General features: G+C 33.1%; 4 protein-coding genes across 5 annotated transcripts; 2 read left to right on the top strand and 2 right to left on the bottom strand.

The window, feature by feature from the left end:
- The first annotated feature begins 1,518 nt into the window (after positions 1-1,518).
- Positions 1,519-3,641, top strand: LOC110610557 (AP2-like ethylene-responsive transcription factor At1g79700). The gene is made up of 7 exons (XM_043960421.1): positions 1,519-2,083; positions 2,210-2,218; positions 2,323-2,411; positions 2,515-2,588; positions 2,672-2,722; positions 2,815-2,891; positions 2,999-3,641. The coding sequence occupies exons 1-7, from the start codon at positions 1,762-1,764 to the stop codon at positions 3,571-3,573; spliced, it is 1,197 nt and encodes a 398-aa protein (XP_043816356.1). The 5' UTR covers positions 1,519-1,761; the 3' UTR covers positions 3,574-3,641.
- A 696-nt stretch (positions 3,642-4,337) lies between these two features.
- LOC110608526 lies at positions 4,338-10,573 on the bottom strand. 2 transcript variants are annotated; one of them, XM_021747775.2, is made up of 13 exons: positions 10,360-10,573; positions 10,218-10,279; positions 9,717-9,794; positions 9,525-9,606; positions 9,238-9,308; positions 8,995-9,096; positions 8,156-8,245; positions 7,348-7,422; positions 7,085-7,117; positions 6,250-6,327; positions 5,659-5,718; positions 5,249-5,388; positions 4,338-4,628 (listed from the first exon to the last, which is right to left on the bottom strand). In XM_021747775.2, the coding sequence occupies exons 1-13, from the start codon at positions 10,412-10,414 to the stop codon at positions 4,607-4,609; spliced, it is 948 nt and encodes a 315-aa protein (XP_021603467.1). In that variant the 5' UTR covers positions 10,415-10,573; the 3' UTR covers positions 4,338-4,606. The 2 variants fall into 2 exon arrangements, with proteins under 2 accessions (XP_021603467.1, XP_021603475.1); XM_021747783.2 differs by having other exon boundaries at positions 5,249-5,385; positions 10,360-10,557.
- A 2,581-nt stretch (positions 10,574-13,154) lies between these two features.
- LOC110608485 lies at positions 13,155-17,974 on the bottom strand. Its single transcript, XM_021747730.2, has 8 exons — positions 17,598-17,974; positions 17,449-17,501; positions 17,150-17,312; positions 16,217-16,305; positions 15,545-15,677; positions 14,776-14,868; positions 13,743-13,845; positions 13,155-13,649 (listed from the first exon to the last, which is right to left on the bottom strand). The coding sequence occupies exons 1-8, from the start codon at positions 17,898-17,900 to the stop codon at positions 13,324-13,326; spliced, it is 1,263 nt and encodes a 420-aa protein (XP_021603422.1). The 5' UTR covers positions 17,901-17,974; the 3' UTR covers positions 13,155-13,323.
- A 125-nt stretch (positions 17,975-18,099) lies between these two features.
- Positions 18,100-21,797, top strand: LOC110608495 (single-stranded DNA-binding protein WHY1, chloroplastic). Its single transcript, XM_021747739.2, has 7 exons — positions 18,100-18,415; positions 18,541-18,641; positions 18,739-18,831; positions 19,383-19,477; positions 19,923-19,996; positions 20,359-20,447; positions 21,482-21,797. The coding sequence occupies exons 1-7, from the start codon at positions 18,127-18,129 to the stop codon at positions 21,599-21,601; spliced, it is 861 nt and encodes a 286-aa protein (XP_021603431.1). The 5' UTR covers positions 18,100-18,126; the 3' UTR covers positions 21,602-21,797.
- The last annotated feature ends 710 nt before the right edge of the window (positions 21,798-22,507 follow it).

Genomic DNA, 22,507 nt, shown 5'->3' with positions numbered 1-22,507 from the left:
GTGATTGCTGAAGTTTATGGGTCGATAAATATTAAAAAATAAATATTATTACTATTATTATGATTATTTGATTTAAATACTTATACTTCGTTACAGCATGCTATTGTGAAATGGTTGAATTAATTGACAATTTACTTTTTTCTGACCCACGTCCACATGTAGATGCAAAGTATAAAAGTCGGTTGAAACTTTATTTTTTTATTATTAATATTTAATATTTAACATTTAAAAAATATAATTATAAGTATAACTTGTATTAATGGTTAAAATATATAAAGTTTTAATATTTATATTTTTTATAAAAAGTAAATGTTAAATATTAATAAAAAAAATAAAAGTATGAACTAATTTTTTTTATGTCAAGATTAATGGTGAAATAATGAATTTAACTTTTTTTTTTTTTCAAAAAAGTCTATACAGCATATTAGAGAAAATAATATATTTGTAGATAAAATATAACTATCTACTGTAAAAATATTTGTAACTCTAAAATATTATTTAATTTGTCTAAAATCCAGTGAAATAATTTAGGATGATGAATGGATGAATTTTATAAAACTGGTGCTTCGAAGATCTTCATCCTTCACAATTCTTATATATGAAACTTACACTTGGCAAGGTAACTCCTTAATTATTTATATTTTATTACCCAAAAAATCTAAATTTTTAAAATAAATTATTGTTCCTTAATTTTTTTAAAAAATTCAAATTTAATTTTTAATTTTGCAAATTAAAAAGTATATTGTGAAGTTTGATGCTATAGAGAATATAGCCAACACAAAAACTATATTTTTAAAAAAGAAATTCTTCAAATTATTATATTTGGAGGCTTGCAATAGCATGATGATGAATCCAAGGACAATATACTCGTTCCAAAAACAATTGACACAGGTTTCTGCATACATTTCTTATCCCATAAAACAAAAAAAAATTCTCAGGGATTTTGGAACCTTGCTTGGGATGAAGCCAATTTCTTATTTTGTCCCTTATGTTCATTTTTTATCCACTTCGTTAATTTTATTTATCTTTCTTAACTTCCCAACAAAATAAATTCCCTAGTTGCCTTTTTTCCTTTTGAACTATTTGAACTTTCAATTTATTAAATTTGATTTAAGTAATTAACAGAAGAATTAAGAAATCAAAAGGGACTTGTTGAATTAAGTATAAGCTAAATAAAATCTAGAATAATCAGTGAATTATGAAATAGTCTTATACTCTTATTGGTTTTGTTATTTAAAATGTAGAAAATGAAAAGGTGCATGAGTTTGAGTTTTCTCATTTTCTATATTTTGCATGAGTATTTGCAAAAAAACCCATATCATCACAAGTGCAAGACAAAGAAAATGTCATCTTAATTTGAAAATGAGTTTTAATTTTAATAGTATGAATAATTACTAAGGTTATAAAATCTTCACAAAGTTTTAATTTCATCCTCCCTCCTTTTGTTAAAAACACGACACAATAAATTTAGTTTAATCCAAATAAGGCAAATAAAATAAAAAATAAAAATCTGTCCAACATTGAAAATATTGGTGAAGAAACCAAAGAACAAATTTTCAGGATGAATAGGCTGCCTTTCTATCAGGACACTTGAAAATTAAGTTTGTCTGAAATGATATTGGGAGCATCGACTGTTACAACTGAAAACAAATTAAGCAAAATACAAATTGTAGAAACACGTGTATATAAATACTTGGTTTCCGTTTTTGATCAAGCGATTAATCAAGGTTTCCACTAACAATCCAATTACAAGAAACGGAAATGGCTTCTGGGAATTCTCAGGTAACTGTAAGCCGCAGCTTTTGCATGATAGAAGAAGGTGATGCCATGGAGAATAAGTGCATTAAACGACGCCGAAGAGACCCTTCTGTGGTCAATAGTACACTGAGCTCCAATGTTAATGAGCATGAGCAAGCTCACCGGAAACAGGGTGATCAAACTGTTGCTGCTGCTTCTGCCACTACTGTGAAGAGAAGTTCGAGATTTCGTGGAGTGAGCAGACACCGATGGACTGGAAGATTTGAAGCTCATTTATGGGATAAAGGGTCTTGGAATCCAACGCAGAGGAAGAAGGGAAAACAAGGTGCTTGAGATTGAAATAACGTCTATTTTTTTTTTTTCTTGTAATTATATTGATTGCTCATGATTTTCTGTGTTCTCGTGATCTGGATGTTGCTTCTCTGGGCTTGAAATTTCTGGCATGGAACAGTATATCTTGGTAAGTGTGCAATTATTTGCACTTCCAGATTGAAATCTATCATTTTTGCTGTGAAGTGAAGTTGTGAAGGCAACACTTTTGCTGATGTTTTGCTAATTAAACAGGAGCTTATGATGAAGAAGAATCTGCAGCAAGAGCATATGATTTGGCTGCTCTCAAGTACTGGGGAACTTCAACTTTCACAAATTTTCCGGTAGGATATGATACTTTCCATGAAATTTTTCCAAGTTCAGTTAATCATGGGCTGGTCTAAATCTGTATATATAACATCCTTTCTTGGGTTTTTCTGTACATAGGCATCTGACTATGAGAAAGAAATAGAAATAATGAAAAATGTAACAAAAGAGGAGTACCTGGCCAATCTAAGAAGGTAATTATTCCTTTTTTTTTCTGATAATTATTATCCATAATCAGAAGAATATTAAGAAGGGATATATTTCTGTTAATTTGCAGGAGAAGCAGTGGATTCTCAAGAGGGGTATCAAAATACAGAGGAGTTGCAAGGTAAGCAATTATATTGACGTCACACTTGATATTACCATGATTATGTTTTTAATTATATATTAATTTGAGGAACTGTTAACTTTGCACTGCAGGCACCATCACAATGGAAGATGGGAAGCAAGAATAGGGAGAGTGTTTGGAAACAAGTATCTCTATCTTGGCACTTACAGTGAGTTTAACCGCCTAATGCTATTGGCTTAGTGAAAAGAGAGGCGCAGCCTGCTTTTGTCTTGCACAATTTATCCTTAAAGTGATGGTTGTTTCCTGGAATCGCAGGTACCCAAGAGGAGGCTGCTCGTGCTTATGATATTGCGGCCATAGAATACAGAGGGATTAATGCTGTTACCAACTTTGATTTAAGCACATACATAAGATGGCTGAGACCAGGAGCTGACCCTTCTCCTCCTCCTGCCCGTGAATCAAAATCAACTGCAGACATTTTGCAGCCAATTACAACCTTCTCTAACCACATTAGTCCAATCGATAAGACTACCCCACAACAGCTACCTATTCTCCACTCTGATAATCCATACATTGTTGAGGATTTAAACAGACCTTTAAAGCAAGATATTTTTCAGACAAATCCACCTATTAGTCCTTGCACCAAGACATCTTCTTCCCCAACTGCGCTTAGCCTCCTGCTTAAATCTTCCATGTTTAAAGAGCTGGTGGAGAAGAACTTAAATGCCGATGAAAATGATGATGCTGAGGTGAAAGTAGTTCCAGAGATCGGTAACAATGAAGTCCGAGAGATTTTCTACAATGGAATCAGTCATATTCCTTTTCCTTATCTCTGCCCTTCCGATGGGGATGCATTGCCGTTATACAATAGAACGGGACACTCCCTCTAGAATAAGATTCTCAGGTATTTTTCACATCAACTAACAATTTCAACTTCTCTTTCATTTTTTTTTTTTTTCAAAATTCATTAACAGCTGAGCCTGAAGACTAATCTCTGGTTTCTCACTGTGCGCTTAGTAGTTTGCACATATAAAAGATTCCCTAGTAATAAACCTTGTGTCTTCTTTGTTTATTCCCAGAAAAATTGCAATAAAGATGAACGTCGATTTTTGAGAAAGGAGACTTAATCGTGTTATTATTTTATCCAATATATAGATACTCAAACTAAAATCTTATCAATATGAATCAACTAAAATCTTATCGATTTAAATCTTACTTGTCCAATAATTTTTTTTATTAATTTTTAAATTATATTTTAAAAAAATATTAAATTTTTTAAATATTAAAAAACATTTTAACAATCAATAAAATATTAATTTTAAAATAAAATAAAATTATAATAATTAATTTATATATTATTTATGAAAAAAAAATAAACAATAACTTTAAAACAATTAGCAAATAATAATTTAAAAATAATTTAAAAAATATGAAAAGGAAGTAACGAATAAAATCAAAATAACAATTTCAATTTAAATTATTAAATTCGGCAGCCACATCAACTTTAATAAATTTAGAATTTACTAAATCAAATTTTCAACAACGGATCACATCTGGTTAGGACATTTATAGTTAGCAGGATCTATCACCTGATGTCGCTGTCAGTCTTTTTCTTCATAAAAAAAAAAAAAAAAAAAAAAAAAAAAGAAAACAATGACAACAATAAAATCTATATTTTCATATCTACAATCCAGTGCATATCCATCATCCGTGCAACAAACTTGATGTTCATTAAACTTGAAAAACTGAATTTTAACTATTGACTTGAGAAAATTAAAAAAAACAAAGAAATAATCTACTCTTTATAATTAATTCACCATGTATGCTTGGGGCTTCCCTTATTTGTACAGAAAAACTACAAAACTACTCAACGAGCACGTTGCAAAGATAAGGCTAGCTAAGTATCTAGTTCAGAATGTTTTCTCAACACTTGGCTGAATTGAACCTGCAAATTTAATGCCATATAAAACAGATCAGAAATCGACATACTCGCATAACAACTGGAACAGATAATGCTAAATAATATTTCACATATAAAATAATTTGTGCAACCTTCCAAAGGAACTGCAAAGAGTCGTGTGCTCTAAGTAGTAAGTTAAGATAATGTGATCCGAGAACTCATTCAGCTGATTTACAAAATTTAATAGCACAAATAATAATGAAAAGAATTATAGAAGTTCACCAATTGCCTTCCAAAAAGGATGGCAAGCCTATGTGTTCTAGATGATAACATATTAAACAAAAAGCTGCTTCCAGAAGTGCAGTAAAGTAATCAGATCACAAGTATTCCGGCAAAACCATTCCAAAATCCTGAATAAAATTCCTCTTAACAGCTATTTGCAATAAACTTTAACACAAGGACCATGTTACTGGTGGAATTAGATATCAAGGGAGATTTAATTCATTTGAGCAGAAAATGTTATCCACCACCAAACGGGAGGGGAACCCAAAAATTGAAATATATATATTAAGAATTTATTCCCAAAAAAGCTGCAGTCTATATGCACAGAACATCCACTCCAACAAACACAAATAATCTAAAAATAAAAGAGTTAGATTCCAAACCTAAGCAGGGTCCTTGATTGGTCACTTTGAGGAGCACGTGGTTGGCCTTCCAACTTGTCAATTCCATCTTGCATTATGACATCAGTAGTTGGTTCGCTGATCGTTCGATATAAATTTTCTGAAAGCTCTTTAAGCCCCTGCTGGCAAGAAGGATCAGGTTCAAATGTTCAATATCAAATTAAGAGGTGAACACACTACACCTTATTGCTGCCTAAAACCTTTGATTCACAAGTACATTTACATGCAAGGACATTGAACAAAGCTAAATGTCCTCAGCTGGTTTCACTGAAACAAATGGCAGAGAATGGTTGTGCTAGCCTGCACTTGCATGTGAGCGTGCATGTTGTGTGTGTGTGGGTGTGAGTGCATGCGGCCGAGAGAGAGAGAGAGAGGGGGGTGGGGTTACATACACTCAAACCTGCTTCAGAATATGTAATTGAACGAGTTCTCCCAGAAGGTCTAAGTTGATCCTGTAAAATGTTGGAAATTTTATCAGGTCAACGTGTTAGGAAAGTAGATGAATATGGGACTAAACATCAATAATAAAAATATGGAAAAAACAAATTGAGAATCGAAACACAAAAAGCTTGCAGCTAAAAAGGTGATTAGAGAAAACATTGAGGAAACTTCGGAATCCCACCAAAATAAATAAATAAATAAAAATGTACACAGCTGCAATGAAAGAGGGAAGATAAAAGAAGAAGAAAGTAAACTTGTTTATTTGGGTCATAAAGGGCGGAAGAATATTTTTTCAGCTTGATGCTCAATTAAAAAAAAAATTATTCCTTTTCCCAAGATGCTGTCATTTTTTAGAATGATTTGAAGTTTGCAGACCTAGGAGGAAGCATGCCTCCATTTTCATCCTATACTTTCGCCCAGATCCAAGTACAAGTCCTCCTATCTTCCTATTCCTTCTTACCAAAAAAATTCTAATTCAAATATCAAAAATTTCTTTCTTTTATAAAAAGAGAAAACTGAAAGGCTCTAAATGCTTTTTCAACCTCCAGAGCTTTAGGCATTTGCATTTTTTTGCCACCAACAAAATTGCAGAGGTACAGCACACCCATATTTGCCAGATCCTGCATCCAAATTCTGGGATTAGTATATTCACAAGCAACTACTGATGCAATTGACACTGGTGATACCAATACTGATATAAATAAAAAGGAGAAAACAAAAACACTATGAGACTGTTTGGCATTCATGTTGAAAACTGATTTTTCAAAAAGCACCTTATTTAGATGTTGCAAAAAGCAGCAGTTAGAAACTGCTATTAAACAATTTACATTTAGAACAATCTTTAATGGCCTCTAATGCCCGGTCAAACATATTCAAGAAGATTTATGGTGACCATTCCAACGATAATACCAAATAGATCTTCATAGCTAAAAGGAAAGGCTTGACTATCTAAAAATAAACACCATATAGATTACAAGTTCTCTAGAAAATGTTAGTACAAATAGGCTCCTAAAAATGCTTGACTATGTGCAGAACAAAATGGAATGAACATGGATATATGCAAACTTCTTTTTAGTTATGAAAGCATAACAGAAATGAATCAGTGTGGTTACACCAAGAATCCCCAAAGAGCTACTTGTTTATCACCCATGTAAAGGTCATGGAAGATATTTAAGGCACAGGGGGCTGAAGGTTCCCAGAGACTAGGTGCAACATACAAGGCACGTGCTTGAGGTGCAAATAACAAATAAATAAAATAATAGCTTATATTCATAACAAATTACATATATACTGACACCAGAATATTTATGGGAAAATGCAAGACAAAATAAATAAATAAATACATATTTAAGTGAAAAAAACTACAGAAGCCATTACCTGCTTCTCCTCCAAAGAACCTATCTTTCCATCCTGCAACAAGAAATAAAAAAATTATTATAAATTGAACAATTTTCACAACAAAGTAGAACTTTCAGCAAGATGAATCTGCTGTCAGTAAAAGATATTGGGGCGAATTAAAAACACAATAGAAGAGAAGTTGGCAGCAGCAGCAGCAGCAGCCACCAATGCTGGAAAGACAATAAGTTGCGCACCACTACCAATGCCTTTGGATTTTGGACAATACTGTTAAATTAACTTACCAAACCAGAGACTAGACATTGCAGGTGCCACAGTTCTGAGCCAATCTGTGATATATTTTCCGAAGCAGCATTAACCTGCATCAAAAGATTGAACCACATTAGTTTGCGGAACATATAAATTCATGGTATGTTTCTAATTATCCTCAAATCACGTGTAATTGAAAAGGAGGCTATTATGAAAATAGCAATATTTTTGTAACTTATAAAAATATGTTACAAGGCTATAATTTAATAGAATATGACCAGCATCCAGATTAATAGTGTAATGTATATGCTATCATATTGACCTAGATCCTTCCCACATGATATGCTTAGATGAAAAAAATTTCTTGCTACAAAGCAAACTAGGTTGAGTGATATCCCAAGGCAAAATCCATTGATCAGGAATCCTAAACTGGAATCTGCATTGTCCTCATAACTCTATTGTTCTGGACCTCAGCCAATTCTATGTTGTTTCTAAAAAATTACACATTTCCAGTGGCATGAAGCAAAAATATGCAGGCCCAGACCTTGCTTCAAGTGTTAAGGTGGTAAAATGGTCTTGATATTATGGTTTAAATGTTGCTCTCTGACATCTAATATTGCCAAGCCTGTGACCAAATCCCCTGCTTTCGTAACCCCCTAGATGGGATAGCACTAAGCGGAGCGAAAAGGGTTTTCCAAGGAAAAAGAGAAGATATGGGGGAAAAAACCACCAGGCTAATAAACACAACTTCACACACACAGAGACAGACACACACACACACACACACACAGAGAGAGAGAGAGAGAGAGAGAGACAGACAGAGACAGAGAACTGTTATCTTACGTCATTTTGAATTGCCTTTGAAATCTCTTTTTGGCTCTCCATTTTATCATCCAAAAGTTGAATTCGCTGTGTTAAATGTACTTTTGCAGCCTGGCCAAAAAGGTAAAGAGAATGAGAACACAATTGGATGCTGTAAACACATTGCCTAAATGTTAATAGAACAAAAACAATATTAGTTAGATTATATATGTTCATTCATAAAGTTGTATATATGGTTAATTCATATATAAGATAAATACTGAGTGATAGCTAGTCCAACATGAGCATAAATGTACTTTTGCAGCCTGGCCAAAAAGGTAAAGAGAATGAGAACACAATTGGATGCTGTAAACACATTGCCTAAATGTTAATAGAACAAAAACAATATTAGTTAGATTATATATGTTCATTCATAAAGTTGTATATATGGTTAATTCATATATAAGATAAATACTGAGTGATAGCTAGTCCAACATGAGCATACCCAAGCATTAATTTTCTTTGAATTAGTTACTTTTTCCACACAAGCCTTACTTGCCAAACTCCAAAAGATGCAAAAGACATACCTAAAATTTATAATTTCAATATCAATGGAAAATACTACAGATAATAAAGCAATCTACCTAAGTAAATAAATGGAATGCACACACATACACCCAGTAACAAAGGCTAATTTAGAAACAGCACATAGCTTCTACTTCTGTAATAGAAGCTTACAGTAAGACCAACCAGTCCTTGTGCAAATTTAAATCCAGTAAGGTGTGATCTCTCTTTACTTCATCACATCCTTCCCATAAATATTAACATGAAAGAGCTTGTCAATTAAGAGATGCAATTAATGTTAAAGTAGTAAGACTTACAGATAGAGCCTCAGTTACTTGCTCCAGATGCTTCGTCAAGTTTGAAACAGCATTTGCCATACTGCGCTTTGTTACATACATAAGATCTGAGAATTTTAGACCCTGATTATTTAACAAGGAAAAAAGAGAAAGAATTAAACTCCTGAAAGCAACAACAAAATAACCAAATAAAATGTACAAGTTACTCTGAAGCAGATCAACATTTGCAACCACATTAGAAAATATCAATATTTAATTAACTACCTTCAACCACATGTAACCATAACCCAATGCCCCCAAGGCAGTAACTGGAACTATGAGACTAGCTAAGTTGCCTGCATCAGCAAAAAGAAGATATTAGAACTTAACAATGAAGACAATACAGATTACAAAGTATGGGAAAATACTTTGTGTGCAGGCTGCAGCACAAGAAATGTACAGCATACCAATTTTTGACCAATTTTTGAGACAGGAAAATGCATCCAAGTACTAGTTATTTGAAAAAAGAAAATAATACAAAGAACCATTAGCATAAATATAATAGCAGATACCCATTTGGCCAGAACTTCCATTCAGAACAGTTATTTGCCGTGCTGAGGCCATTTGACGAACTTCCATTGCCAGCCGCTTCACCTGCAACAATTTCATAGCAACCAAATGCCAAGAGCATCTAACAATATATTATCAAACTAAAACGGGCAAAATAAATAAATTACTCCCTAATAAACCGCAACATTTATTACCTGTTGGGCAATGGCATCGCTGTAGTCGGAATCACCATCTGCATGCTCGCCGGATTTTTCAAGTCCCTTCACCAGTGACTGGTACACAAAAACAGAAACAATTCAATACAGATTCAACACTATAAATGAAGCTGGTCAAACGGCTCCGTTTTATTCACAAGAAATTGAATTAAATAAATAAGTTAATCAAAACAGCATTCTAAACACACAAAAAAAGAAGAAGAAGAAGAAGAAGATATCCAGTCAATTAGATCACTAAAAGCACTCTTCAAAAAAAAGGAAAAAAAGATCACTAAAAGCACGATTCCGATTTTCTCAGCAACCAAATAATTACCACGGCAAATTCACCAACCTCTTATCCTAATCGAACCTAAATTAAACTCTCCACCATGAAAACCAAATTGCTTCGAGCTAGCCGTAAGTATATGAGATGAAAACTGATACAATCCTAGCAAGTAACCAAGAAAACTAATTAAATAACTAAAATAACTATAATAGTACCTGAAGCTCACCGATCACATCAGATAATTTACCGTTTTTAAAAAGGACCGTACCGGTGTATCCTGCAAACAACACCAGTATAGTCAAACTCAAAACAGTGGACACAAAGACCTACAACGATACGGTAGATGAGCATATATACCTGCACCGGCAAGGATAATGATCCGGGAAAGGCCGATTCCGGTTTGCATAGCCATGACTAAGCAAGTGGATCAGAAACCCTAAGAGAGCTCCGAATTTGGGGGAGGACTCAGGACAGGGTAGAACACTGCGAGAGAGAAGTAGATTAATATGATTCTGTTTATTTTGGGCTCGCTTTTGATTTTTACATTCAACTGGGCTTCACAGACCGACGTGGCTGGCTGTGTATTGCCCTAGACCTAATCAGTTGGTCCGACATCGTTGCGACTCAAAAAACTGCCGTTTACATTCATACAATGGGATTGAAAATTACTGCTAACGTAACAAACCGCCTTGCCCTTGACTTTTTCATTAAATAAAGAATAGCAGTAATTAGGTGGGCACATCTGTTTATTAATTAAAAAATAAATCCAAATTCGCCTCATCAAAATTCAAATAAGCTTAATTTGAATTTTTTTCAAAAATAAATTATAACTTTATAAAGTATTTTCTTTCGGAAATTGCTTATTTACAATAATTACTCGATGACTTTTTTTTCCCTTTGGACCATTTACTCAAGGACTTAAGTGAGCTATGTTGTATAAGTTATTTTAAGTCATTTATTATTATTTTAAAAAAATGTGTAACAATATTATTACTATCGTCAGTATTTTGTTCTAATATTTTGTGAGTTAAATAATTTAACTTTTCAGTTGTATTTTCTACATACATTTAAATTATTTCTAATTATTTTACCATTAATTTTAATGGATGAATTATTTTTTATTTTTTATTAAATATTATAATTATTAACAATTTCGTATATCACTTTTGCAATTAATTGCATATCATCCATTAACTTCTTTTTTCTTTTCTTTTCTTTCCGCTCTCATTTAGAATATAAAAAATTATTAAAGGATATAAAAATTATGTAATAATTTATTTTAAAATACTCAAGTATGATGAACAAAATTTAGAAAGAAATAATCTTATTTTCAAAATATAAGAATTCAAGCAGTAATGATGATAAAATTTATAAATTAAATAATAATAATTATTACTATTATTTGGCAGCGGGCATGGCAGTACGTTGCAACAGTTTAAGACTATAATAAGGGAGTTATTAAGGTATTAATGGGTCAACTTAGTTCAGATCGTGTACATGTAATTTGAAAAAATGAGTTAATTTTTTCAGTGAAAAAAAAAATCGAGATTGAAAATTACTCTCTGATCTATTAAATATTCAGAACAATCAGGACCATCTCTTTAGTTTTTGTACTACACACTAAAAATAAATATAAAATTTATTAATTTTAATGAATATCATACACACCCATGTGATAACCGGCTTCTTTTAATCCACTAGAAAGTATTAAATATGCGTACATAAATACTATTCAGACACCTAACACATTTACTCAAGTATATAGACTCAATAGTTTAGCATTGATCAATCATTTACTAACCGTTTGATATATCCGCAACGTAACACAATGTAACCGTCCAATCCGATAGAACATAAAATAGAAAATTAAAATATAAATATTTAAAAATTGACCTCCGAAAGAGGTTGGATCATTAAGCTCCAGCGAATTGATTATGTCTGAAACAAAAGAGTTCTCTTAAAGTAGGGATGCTTTTTATGAAACATTAATAAATAAACTTTGTCAAATATACTCTCCCTTCTCTGGGAGTTAAAGTTCGAAAAAGAATTAATCTCTCTTATATACTCAAAGAATAATCATCAAAATAAAAATCTTTATAAGATTTATTAAAAATGTTTTACTATTTTATTATTTTTTATTGTCTATTTATATTATTAAATTTTAAATAAATTTATCCAACTCGAATACCGGAGGGCGTCTATCAAAAATATTCCCAACATACCTGTAACAATCTTTTTTATGTTGCAGGTCATTTTTTTCAAAATTGACTATGAAAAACTCCACAGAATTACGACAAAATCAATCTCAAATCATTCTCAAAATCGACTATCAAATTCACATTTGAACACCCCACTAAATTTCGCATCATCAAAACTAATTCAACAAAAATTCAAAAATAAAAAGTACGGTAATCATTAATCAAACCATATAAAACTAAATGGATTCTTTTGTTTTTATTGTCATTAAAATTTATTTCGAGAAAGAAATAATAATTAGAAAATACTCTAAAAATTAACATATTATTAAGTATATTAAGAGTACTACCTCACCACTCCAATAATGAAATTACAATATATTAATAAAAGATAAAATTTTAATTAAATTTTATTTTTTTAACAAACAGTGATATGAATTTAGTGATTTTTTTTAAATTTTTTATTAAGATATTATAATATAATTAATTTGATGCACCACCTCCATATGATGAGGTGGTGCCTTAGAGCACCCAATAATACTAATTTTAATAATAACTAAATATTTTCTTTTCTAATAATTATATTTCAAACTATATTGATTGACAATTTTTAAAAAAATAAAAATTTAGAATATTATTATAAAAATGTAAATTTTAATAATTTTGCTATTTTTTTTCTAAAATTGCAATATGTTATATATATATATTTAAACAAAAAAAAAAGATATCTTTGACCATTTATTTTACTTTTTCTAATTAAGTGCAATTTTCATTTTGAAATAAAAAATTGTTATATCTCATTTATAATAGATATTTTGAGAATATCAATGATATAGGAATGACTTTTTTATAAGTAAAATTTTTGAAAACGGTAATAATATACAAGTTTATTTTTTATGAGTAAAATTTATATTAAAATTAAAATAAAAAATCTTTTAATTTTTGAGAGAAAACATCTTAAAAAAAGGGATATATATATACACATATTAGAGTAACAGAAGCTGCAAAAATGTTATACTGCCTGTAGGTTCACTGAAGATACGTTAGTCCACATAAAGGTCGTTGGCGTCCTCCCTGTACCCAGGATTAATAATTGCAGGCTCTCTTTTTCTATTAGGACATGTCCTCATGTCGTGTCCTTTTTCTTGACAAAAATGGCAGGCGTATGAAAATCTTTCTTCGCATCACTGCCATCTAATTTTGAACCGGTCAGTTTAGGACATGTCCTACGATTATGGCCACTTTGATGACAAATTTTGCAACGGTGTTGCTTTGTAATTGTGCCTTTATTATGATTGCTCGTCCTCGACTTCCGGCATGTTCTTCTGTTATGGCCCTTTTCTCCACACAACCGGCATCTAAACCGCCTGTCTATCAAGCTATCTTTAAGTTCTGGACAGTAGTGCTTTCTATGTCCTTCTCGTCCGCAGTGTCCACAGTAAAATTTCACTCCTGCAGGAGAACAGGGATAATAATATAAACATACAAAAGAAATACAGAGAATTTGTGGCTCTCATAAGAAAATGCAGGAGATCGAGTCAAGACCTTTCATAGCTATGCTTCTCTTGCGCCGGTTTTCTGGATCACTAAAGAAAGCTTTCAAAGTTTCAGAAGTATGTTTCCTTGCTGCAGCAGTACCTTTAGCCCTCTGCATTTCACAATCAAAGTGTACGGTAAACAAAAACCCCTTGCTTTTCAATTACGTTGAGAAATTAATAGTTCAATCCTTGCTCCTCCCAGATCATGAAACATTTTTTAAACTTCCATGCATCTTTATAATCAATAGTTGTTCAATGTGTTCCTTCTGCCCAAAGCAACTTCAACAAGAAAACAACATAGCCACATGCTAACCAGACAATGGGATTCCAGGAAGGGTGATCTGACAGTTCTGATTTTTACCCAGATATGAATCAATAACGTCGAATACAAAAATGAAATGGCAAAATACGAGTACTTCATATGTTTATACATGCCTAAGTGCAATCCTAACCTTAATAGCTTTATTTTTTCAGTATGAGACCAAATCCAAACATTCTTAACTCAACTACTTTATATTTAGTTCTTACAACATTGATGGATGGAGTATTTAATTTAGCTAAAACCTATAAGTCAGAGCTATCAGTAAATTGTTTTTTTTTTTTTTGTTGCCTTGTAAGTTAAAAGAACTGCTTAAAATAAGTAGATGAGTTATATTATCTTGATATATTCCATAAATACCAATATTGTCATCATTTTAATAACTACAACAACTAACTATATATTCTTTTTTGTTATTTTAATAAATTAAATTACTTTCAAATACCCCCAAGTAAAATGTGAATATTTCGTTATTTTTACTTCAGTTCTCTGTAAAAAGATTATCATCTGATATCAGATCCAATATATGCAGCACAAGCAATAACGTTGGACCTTTTCTTTCATTCTTACAGACTAAGGCATGCAAGTCATCAATAGAAATAAAACATCATCATGCATGACATGATTTGATGTTCTAAAATGTTAAAACAGATGTAGGCCACCAATGCTTGAATGGAAAATATGAAATAAAAATAATTCAAGAACATAGTAAGTAGTAGACCTTAATTGCAGCCACCCTTTGTGCATGAAGCTTAGGATTGCGATGGATAATCTTCATTCTTTTACTAAATAGCCCAGTTTTGGCATTGAGACTCTGTAATCATCCAACTAAACAGAGAAGATTAAAATCATGATCTCGCCAATTCAGAACTCCCTATGAGTATGTGTAAACGATATGCATGTACAAGAACCAGCCAGGAATATCACAAAAAATAACAAAAGCGTCAGATTCTGTAGATAATTATGTCAATCATCAGATGGTGAAGGATGAATATTTAAAGTGCGCAATATTTAAAAGCAGTCTTTCAGATCACTCATTTACTTCAGCAACCAAGTGTGCAATAAATACAATTATGCATCACTAGTGTAACAATTAACTCTCTGTAAGATTGTAACTTACTTAATGTCCCTAATTAATATGTAGACCTCCAAAATTTGAGCATGTCTTTTGAGGATACATTAGTTGCAGGATGACAAGATTAGACCAACTCTCTCTTAGCTATTTTTCCAGTTAAGCAAAGAAATTTACACAAGGAGAGAAGGGAAAAAGAACAGGAACATGGAAAATAGCATGACAGAAATACCACATTCAGGCATTTGCTCTATTGATGAGCATACAATACATGTAAATTAACTTATTTGCTATTGTACTGCATGCCACCAATGGGACTGCAGGTCTCCCTTTATAGTTTAGATTACTTCTAACGTGCAAAATGACAACATATTTATCTGATGTATTTTGGTTCTTATACAGGGTTGAAGCTACCAACTTTTAGAGATCGGCTGATCTTCTCTCCAACTTCAGGAGGTGGTGATTGATATACACGCTTAGATTTTTTCTTCACCTCCAGCTTTATTTCTAAATTGTCTACTTCATCATCCTCCTTCACTTTGAGTGGAGAACTGAAAAGATAGGAATAAGAGACCAGAATTCAGGATCATGGTTGTCATCAACTGAGGTGATTCTAAAGCAAACCAAAATTTTATGACTCTCTAAAAATTACTACAGACATCAAGTAACTCCAGCATACAATTCAAGAAAATATAGTTGGTGCACACTAGCCTGAGGCATAGGTGACAAGCAAGCTTTTATCATTAGTTGAGATCCTTTTGTGGTTAAAATATTGACAAATCAACATAAAGAACCTGATTCATCACATTGTGGTGGTCCATCCATAATTATAGAGCTCCTCTACTTTACTAAATATGACCACAGAGGACACACTGACTACTGAAAAAACAAGGACTCAGCACAATGCAAGAAGTTCAGAGGCTTGAATTATTATTGTAACTAAATACCCTTCGCCTGTTCTACATGTGTATGCTTAAAAAGATTACCAACTTTTATATAGTTACTGACAACAGGTAAAGGCAAAAAGGATGAAATATCTGAATTTGGAAAACTAAGAAAAGCAAGTCATAAGCAGATGTTGAGGAGTTACATCGAGCGCGCTTTCTCCCATGGTTGCTCATCAATTGACTCTTCCCATATGACACGATCCCCCAAACACTGACGACAAGTCATTATACCCTGTTGTGATTAGTAACAAACAAATAAGTAAAAGAAAAAAAATGGGTCTTATATGGTAAAAATTTATGTGGTTTTATTTTAATTTACAAGAAGAAAAAAAAAAATAAGTAAGATGCAATGCATCCTAGATCCTTAGGCAGCTAATGAAGGGAACCAAATCCCAAGGAAAAAAGAAATATAAATAAAAAGTAAACAAATTCACCAAAATCCATATGGATTCCCCCAAGAAAGAAAAAGGATATAAATGAACTAATTTGAATGGTTGTCTCGCGTGAGGCACTGCCAAAGCATTAGTATGAAAGCCGTAAGCATGTGGTATCATCTAGAAAAGAAAATAATTGTTAATTTTTCTTGTAACTTACAACTGAATGCATAACTAATACTTTTCCAGTTCTATGACACTTTGGCTACACAAGTCCTACTGAGGTTAATATGAGATTCCTATCTTGCTGCTTGTGACTTTCATCTCTGTAGGTGATGCATTCACTCCGGTTAGGTGACAAGCACCATTACATCAGCCTGTTCTTATCTTTATTTAGCCTCTGTACTATATGGTATAAGTATTTGGTTCCCTACTTGACTGGAAGAATGGAGCAAGCTACCTGCAGTAGAATAGAGCAGAGAGGCGGGCGCGGGTATCCTGTAAACTAGAAGAAATGTCTTCCAAAAGAAACTAGGAATTAACAACATTTTTATTATTATTATTATTGTACGAAGTATCAGAAAACGATTCCTGATGTTTCTGAATTAATAGCACTGGAGATTATCATTTACTAACAGAACCATAGGCATGAAGAATTGGTAGATGTTACTGAATTATTAAATGAAGATAAAAAGCACTTACCTTTCCATTACATTGAGAGCAATCTAATCTTGATCTTTCGATTCCACACTCTGTACATGGAGTATAACCCCTTCCCCTGCAACTTGGGCATGGAAGCTCTCTGATGTACTGACCATTTGGACCAAACCAAGATCTTCGTTTAGATGCACCAGAGGTAGCATTCCTGAAATCGAATTTGTGGATATTAAATATCACATCATCAGAGGCTCAATACTCAAAGAAATGCCTGATCTTGCTCTATCAAAACATCAAGCAATTAACTTGGAAAGAAGAGAGAAAGGAACTGGGAAAGCATCAACCTTGGCTTGAGATCAGCCTCAAGTCCCAGCAACTCTTCTGAAGGATCATAACCCTACTACCATAAGAAAAAATCTTAAGAAATAAAAATTTGCATAAATATGTAAACACAAATGAGAAAGAGAGAGAGAGAGAGAGAGAGAGAGAGTGCCTGGCTTTGTTTGGAAATGGAGTCATTGTTTGAGCAGTAAATTACAGGTGATACGAAGCTAATATTTCTCTTGAAGCGAAATAAAATCAAGAAGCGGGTGTTCCTCCAGTGCCTCCATTGAGGAACCAGAAGACCAACCGAGCTACAAATTGAGGACATGCGAGTGTTATGGGAACGATAAAGAATTCGCAGTGCAGAAGAAATCTCCAAAAGTCTGAAAGAAAATGGCGTGAAAAATACAATTTGCAAAATGGAAGTGAAAGATGTAGAGATGGAGCCTGTGAACTGTGGCTGCAGGAGCATGGGGAGGAGAAAGCCAGGCTCTTGGCCTGTTACCGTTGCTCAGCTTATGTGGTTTTCAATAAGCCACGCAACCACGAAATAGAAGTGTCAAATAGTAGTGTATATCTACATGGAGCATGGGTCGGGTCTTATAAGGGAAGGCGGGTTTTACAAAAACGAAAGTAAACACTGCGTTTTGAAGTTTATATATAAATCGTAATCCTGTGCTGAGACGGATAGAGACAAGATGGGAGCAAAAATGGTGCAGCTGAACTCGCTTTCTCCGCAACTCGGTACCCAAAACCCTAAACTATGCACTTGCCAATCACTCCCCTTTCACCAATCCTTTAGACCTACTGCATTTAACCCCAAAATCTATACTCTTTCTCTAACCAAAACCTCCGCCGCCGCGGTGAGTAAGCTCACCGTGAAATGCCGTCAGTCGGAGTTCTATGAGCAGCAGCGGTTCAACTCCTCCCGGTCTCCTTCCACCGATACTTCTTTTGCCCCGCGTTCGCCGTCGGCATCCACCGGAGGTACTCATTCTTCTCACTTTCGTATTTTGTTGGTTGCTTTGGAAGGGTGGATAGCATAAGGAGAAAAAAAAGTTTCTTCTTTTCTTTTTCGGCCTGGAATTATTGGGTTATACTTTATTATGTAGTTGGAGAATTGCCACCTAGGGTTTTTGTTGGCCACTCCATATACAAAGGAAAGGCTGCTCTCACTGTGGAACCTCGAGCACCCGAGTTTGCGGCGTTAGATGTATGTTCAATTATCTTTTCCTCTTTACAACATGGTTTTCAATGCAAGTAGTGTTGCAGCTTATGGTACACAAGTGAGTATTTGGAATGTTGTGCAGTCGGGGGCTTTTAAACTAGCAAGGGAAGGATTTGTGCTGTTACAATTCGCGCCTGCAGCTGGTGTGCGCCAATATGACTGGAGCAGAAAGCAGGTAATATAAATGATAAGACCCAACAATCTTTTTTTAAATATTTTTGTTCTCCCTTTTCGGGAAAGCCAGTAGATGGACTTCAAGGGTGTCTGTCTCTAATGTTTTGAAATTCCTATTATTAGAAAGCTTTCTTTGTTATGTTACTAATTTTTGTTGATAGATTATGTTTCTAATGTAAATTAGAGATCATATTGGAATAAGTTTTTGTTGATAGATTACGTTACTAATTATAAATCAGCTTTTGATTTTGAAACAGTATTTTATGAAATAAATCCTTTATAGATTTCTTTTTGGCTTAACTTTCATATGACCCCTCATTGTGGTCCAAATAATTATTCATTATCCACTCTGAACTTCCTATCTTGTTTAAGGTTTAAACTAATTTCACTGGTGCTGGTTCCAGAACTCCATTTCAAACTTGAAATTATTTAATGACGAGTTTATTCCACAATAGAAATATGTTATGATTTTTTTCTTAACTTTCGACATGCAAACAATTTTCCTTAAATTTGTATACGTATAACTTAGTGTTTTATATTTCATGTCTCTAGGTGTTCTCGTTATCTGTGACAGAAATTGGGACTCTAATCAGCCTTGGTGCTAGAGATTCATGTGAATTTTTCCATGATCCTAATAAGGGAAAAAGGTATTTTCCGATTTTCATGTGCTAATTTTCAACTCAGAAGTTGGACATAGCCTTTTGAAGTTGCTTGCCAACTCTTTTTCCATTCTGTTTGCTTGTGAACTGATAAGGAGTTCTCCCTGCTATTTCTAAACATGATTGTCTTTCATTTCTGGCATAATTATATTGAGCCCTCAGCTTAACATGTACATTTTTCTGACATGGGAACCCTGAAAGGTTTGGCAGCAACAACAGACCTACCAATACATCTGTCATGCATGAATGTTGACCTTTAAAAACACAGTATAAATTCAATTTGTACTTGTACTTATCCACAGAGAAATAGATGTTGTTCTCATCCCATCTACCATTGTGTGTTATATATGAGACCTATATGATGTGTTTGTCATCTACTACTATTATGTTGCAATGAGTATATGATTTTTGTTAAAATCACTGGAATTTGCAGTGAAGAAGGCAAAATCAGGAAGGTGTTGAAGGTAGAACCACTCCCTGATGGCTCTGGCCACTTCTTTAACCTCAGTAAGGTTCTTTTCCCTATAATTGACCTTGAAATATAGGGATGTTAAACTATATGAAGCCAATATTAGAGTGAATTGACATCCTTATGCAGATAAGATGTTGCATTTTCTCCAGTATAAAATTCAAACTTCTCAAGTGTTTTAATTGTTTAATGCATAAGCTGTTGGAGTGAAGTTAGGAATCTGTTTAATTTGATTTATTTATCTAGCTTAAATTTTTGCCAATGGTAATCATGTTTGAGTGCTGCTTATCCTAATTCTATGTTCTTTATTAGTTTTATTAAGAAATAAAAGAAAGCTCAATAACTATCTTGTTTGTCTGACTGTGTTCTCTTTGTGGTTTTTGTGATGGCATTCATGAAGGTGTTCAAAACAAACTTCTGAATTTGGATGAAAGCATTTACATACCCATTACAAGGGCAGAATTCACCGTCCTCATCTCAGCTTTTAATGTATGTTGCATCTCTCGCTCTCGTTCTCTTTATGCATGCATACACACCCTACAATTGCAAAACAAAAAAGATCTGTTAAACTTCTTGCCTATGTTAAACTGCAATGCTATCATCTTGTGACAATCAGCTTCAATTAAGTTGCCTCACTGTCCATTTATGCCAACCTCTGCTGTAGTGAATGAAATAACAAAATAACCCAAAGTTTAAGAGAATACATGCCTATGTTAAAGTCGAGCATCTTGTTAGCATCATTAAATGCAAAGATAGGAAAGTAAGGGGTGGTTACTTGTTCTTTTTTCATGGAAAAAAATGGGAAAATATAGATAAGCTTTGGGTTGTTTATAATAGAAAATAGTCTTTTTTAATTTAAAATTTTTTAAAAATTCATATATTTCATAATTGAAAAAAAAATCATTATAAAATATATTTGGAAACTTATTTGACTATTAGGATTTCTTAATGTGTTATTCATATATTTTGTAATGATATGACCAATTTTTATGCTGTTGTAAATAAATATTTTTCTGAATAATTGTTACATTTTAGCTGTGGAAAAGTTGCAGTATAATTTTGGTTATAAAAAAGTTACTGTTTTCATTTAGGGAACATATTATTTTAAAAAACTGAAAAACTAGTTCTTCAATTCAACAGTTGGAAAATTGAAGATTGGTACATGAAACCGTGAAAATTTTCAGTTCTGAGAAAAATTGTTCAAAAACCTCAAGTTTTCACAAGTGAACAACACTTAAATATTCATAATCTAGCAACAGTGTTGGTTGACTCAGTATTTGCGTACATTCCTGGTGTATCGTTGTTAGCATGATTTTAGAAACATTGTTTTCTTTTATGGATTGGAGAAATCATGCTCCTTTTCTATCATATTTTTTTATAAAAAAAAAAAAGAACATTTGGGGCTTGTATTGGGAGGATGATCATATAGATCCCCCAGATTGCAATTACTTGCGGATATATTTCATCTCCACTTGGTATATGAATCACTCTTTCCTAATCAATTTGTGTTGTTCTTTCTGTAGTATATATTGCCATACCTGCTAGGTTGGCATGCCTTCACAAATTCTATAAAACCTGATGATCCCAACCGTGTGAACAATGCAAATCCAAGGTACGGAGGGGACTATGAATGGAGCAGGTAGTCTCACATTGCAAGGATGCGTGTAACGATATCCCTGAACTCTGTTATTGTATCAAATTTGTTGATAGGGGCAAGTTCCTAGAAATTTTGATGAGTTCCAAATTCCCCTTTTACTTAGTTGAATGGTCATCTGATAGTATGTCATCCAGACGATTGGTTGCCATATTTTGGTTTATGAATTATTTATTTTTATGAGATGTGTAGTTGTTTTATAGGTAGTATGTACTAAACAATGAACGAAATGCTGCTGTCTCTTGGAAACCACCTCAAAAGAGATATTATAAAGGTTAACTTCGAGGCGGGGGTGGACAAGAATAGCGAGTGGGTTCAGGTTGCAGTCATTGCTCAGGATTGTCTTGGTCATCACTTGATCTCATATTCCTACTGCTATTTCAGATTCTCTTGTTCTGGAAACCATGGCTTGTAGAGAGATTTTGTTTTTTAGCTGGCAAAAGGTAGTCATCGAGGGAGATGCCCTGATGATTGTTCAAGCTTTTCAAGGTGAGATTCATGGCATCCTCGATGATAGCCTTTGCATCTATGATTAATCAGATTAATGTTCTGCATGTACCTAAAGGAGGAAATGAAGCAGCTCATAGCTTAGCCTCATCAATGACTTTACGCAATGAGCCTTTCCTCTTCAATCCTGCGTGTCAGTATATTTCTTATCTGGATTAGTTGAATCAAGACATAAATAAGTGGTTTCTCTATAAAATAAAATAGTTTCACTGCAATTTTTTCTGAGTTTATGTCTCTTAAGTCCATCAAGTTTATGTCTTTTGGTGTCATGATATGAGTATAGGCTTTGTGGTAAAAAAAAAAAAGAAAATACTTATTACTTAACCAATTAAATTTGGGAGCTCCCTGTTCCTTGTATAAAAATTTTATATACAGCTACTTAGGATTT

This window comes from Manihot esculenta, chromosome 1 (assembly GCF_001659605.2).
Source record: "Manihot esculenta cultivar AM560-2 chromosome 1, M.esculenta_v8, whole genome shotgun sequence".
In the NCBI taxonomy this organism is placed as follows: Eukaryota; Viridiplantae; Streptophyta; class Magnoliopsida; order Malpighiales; family Euphorbiaceae; genus Manihot; species Manihot esculenta.
The sequence above is the reverse complement of the archived record's forward strand: the minus strand, read 5'-3'. Positions and strand labels throughout refer to the sequence as shown.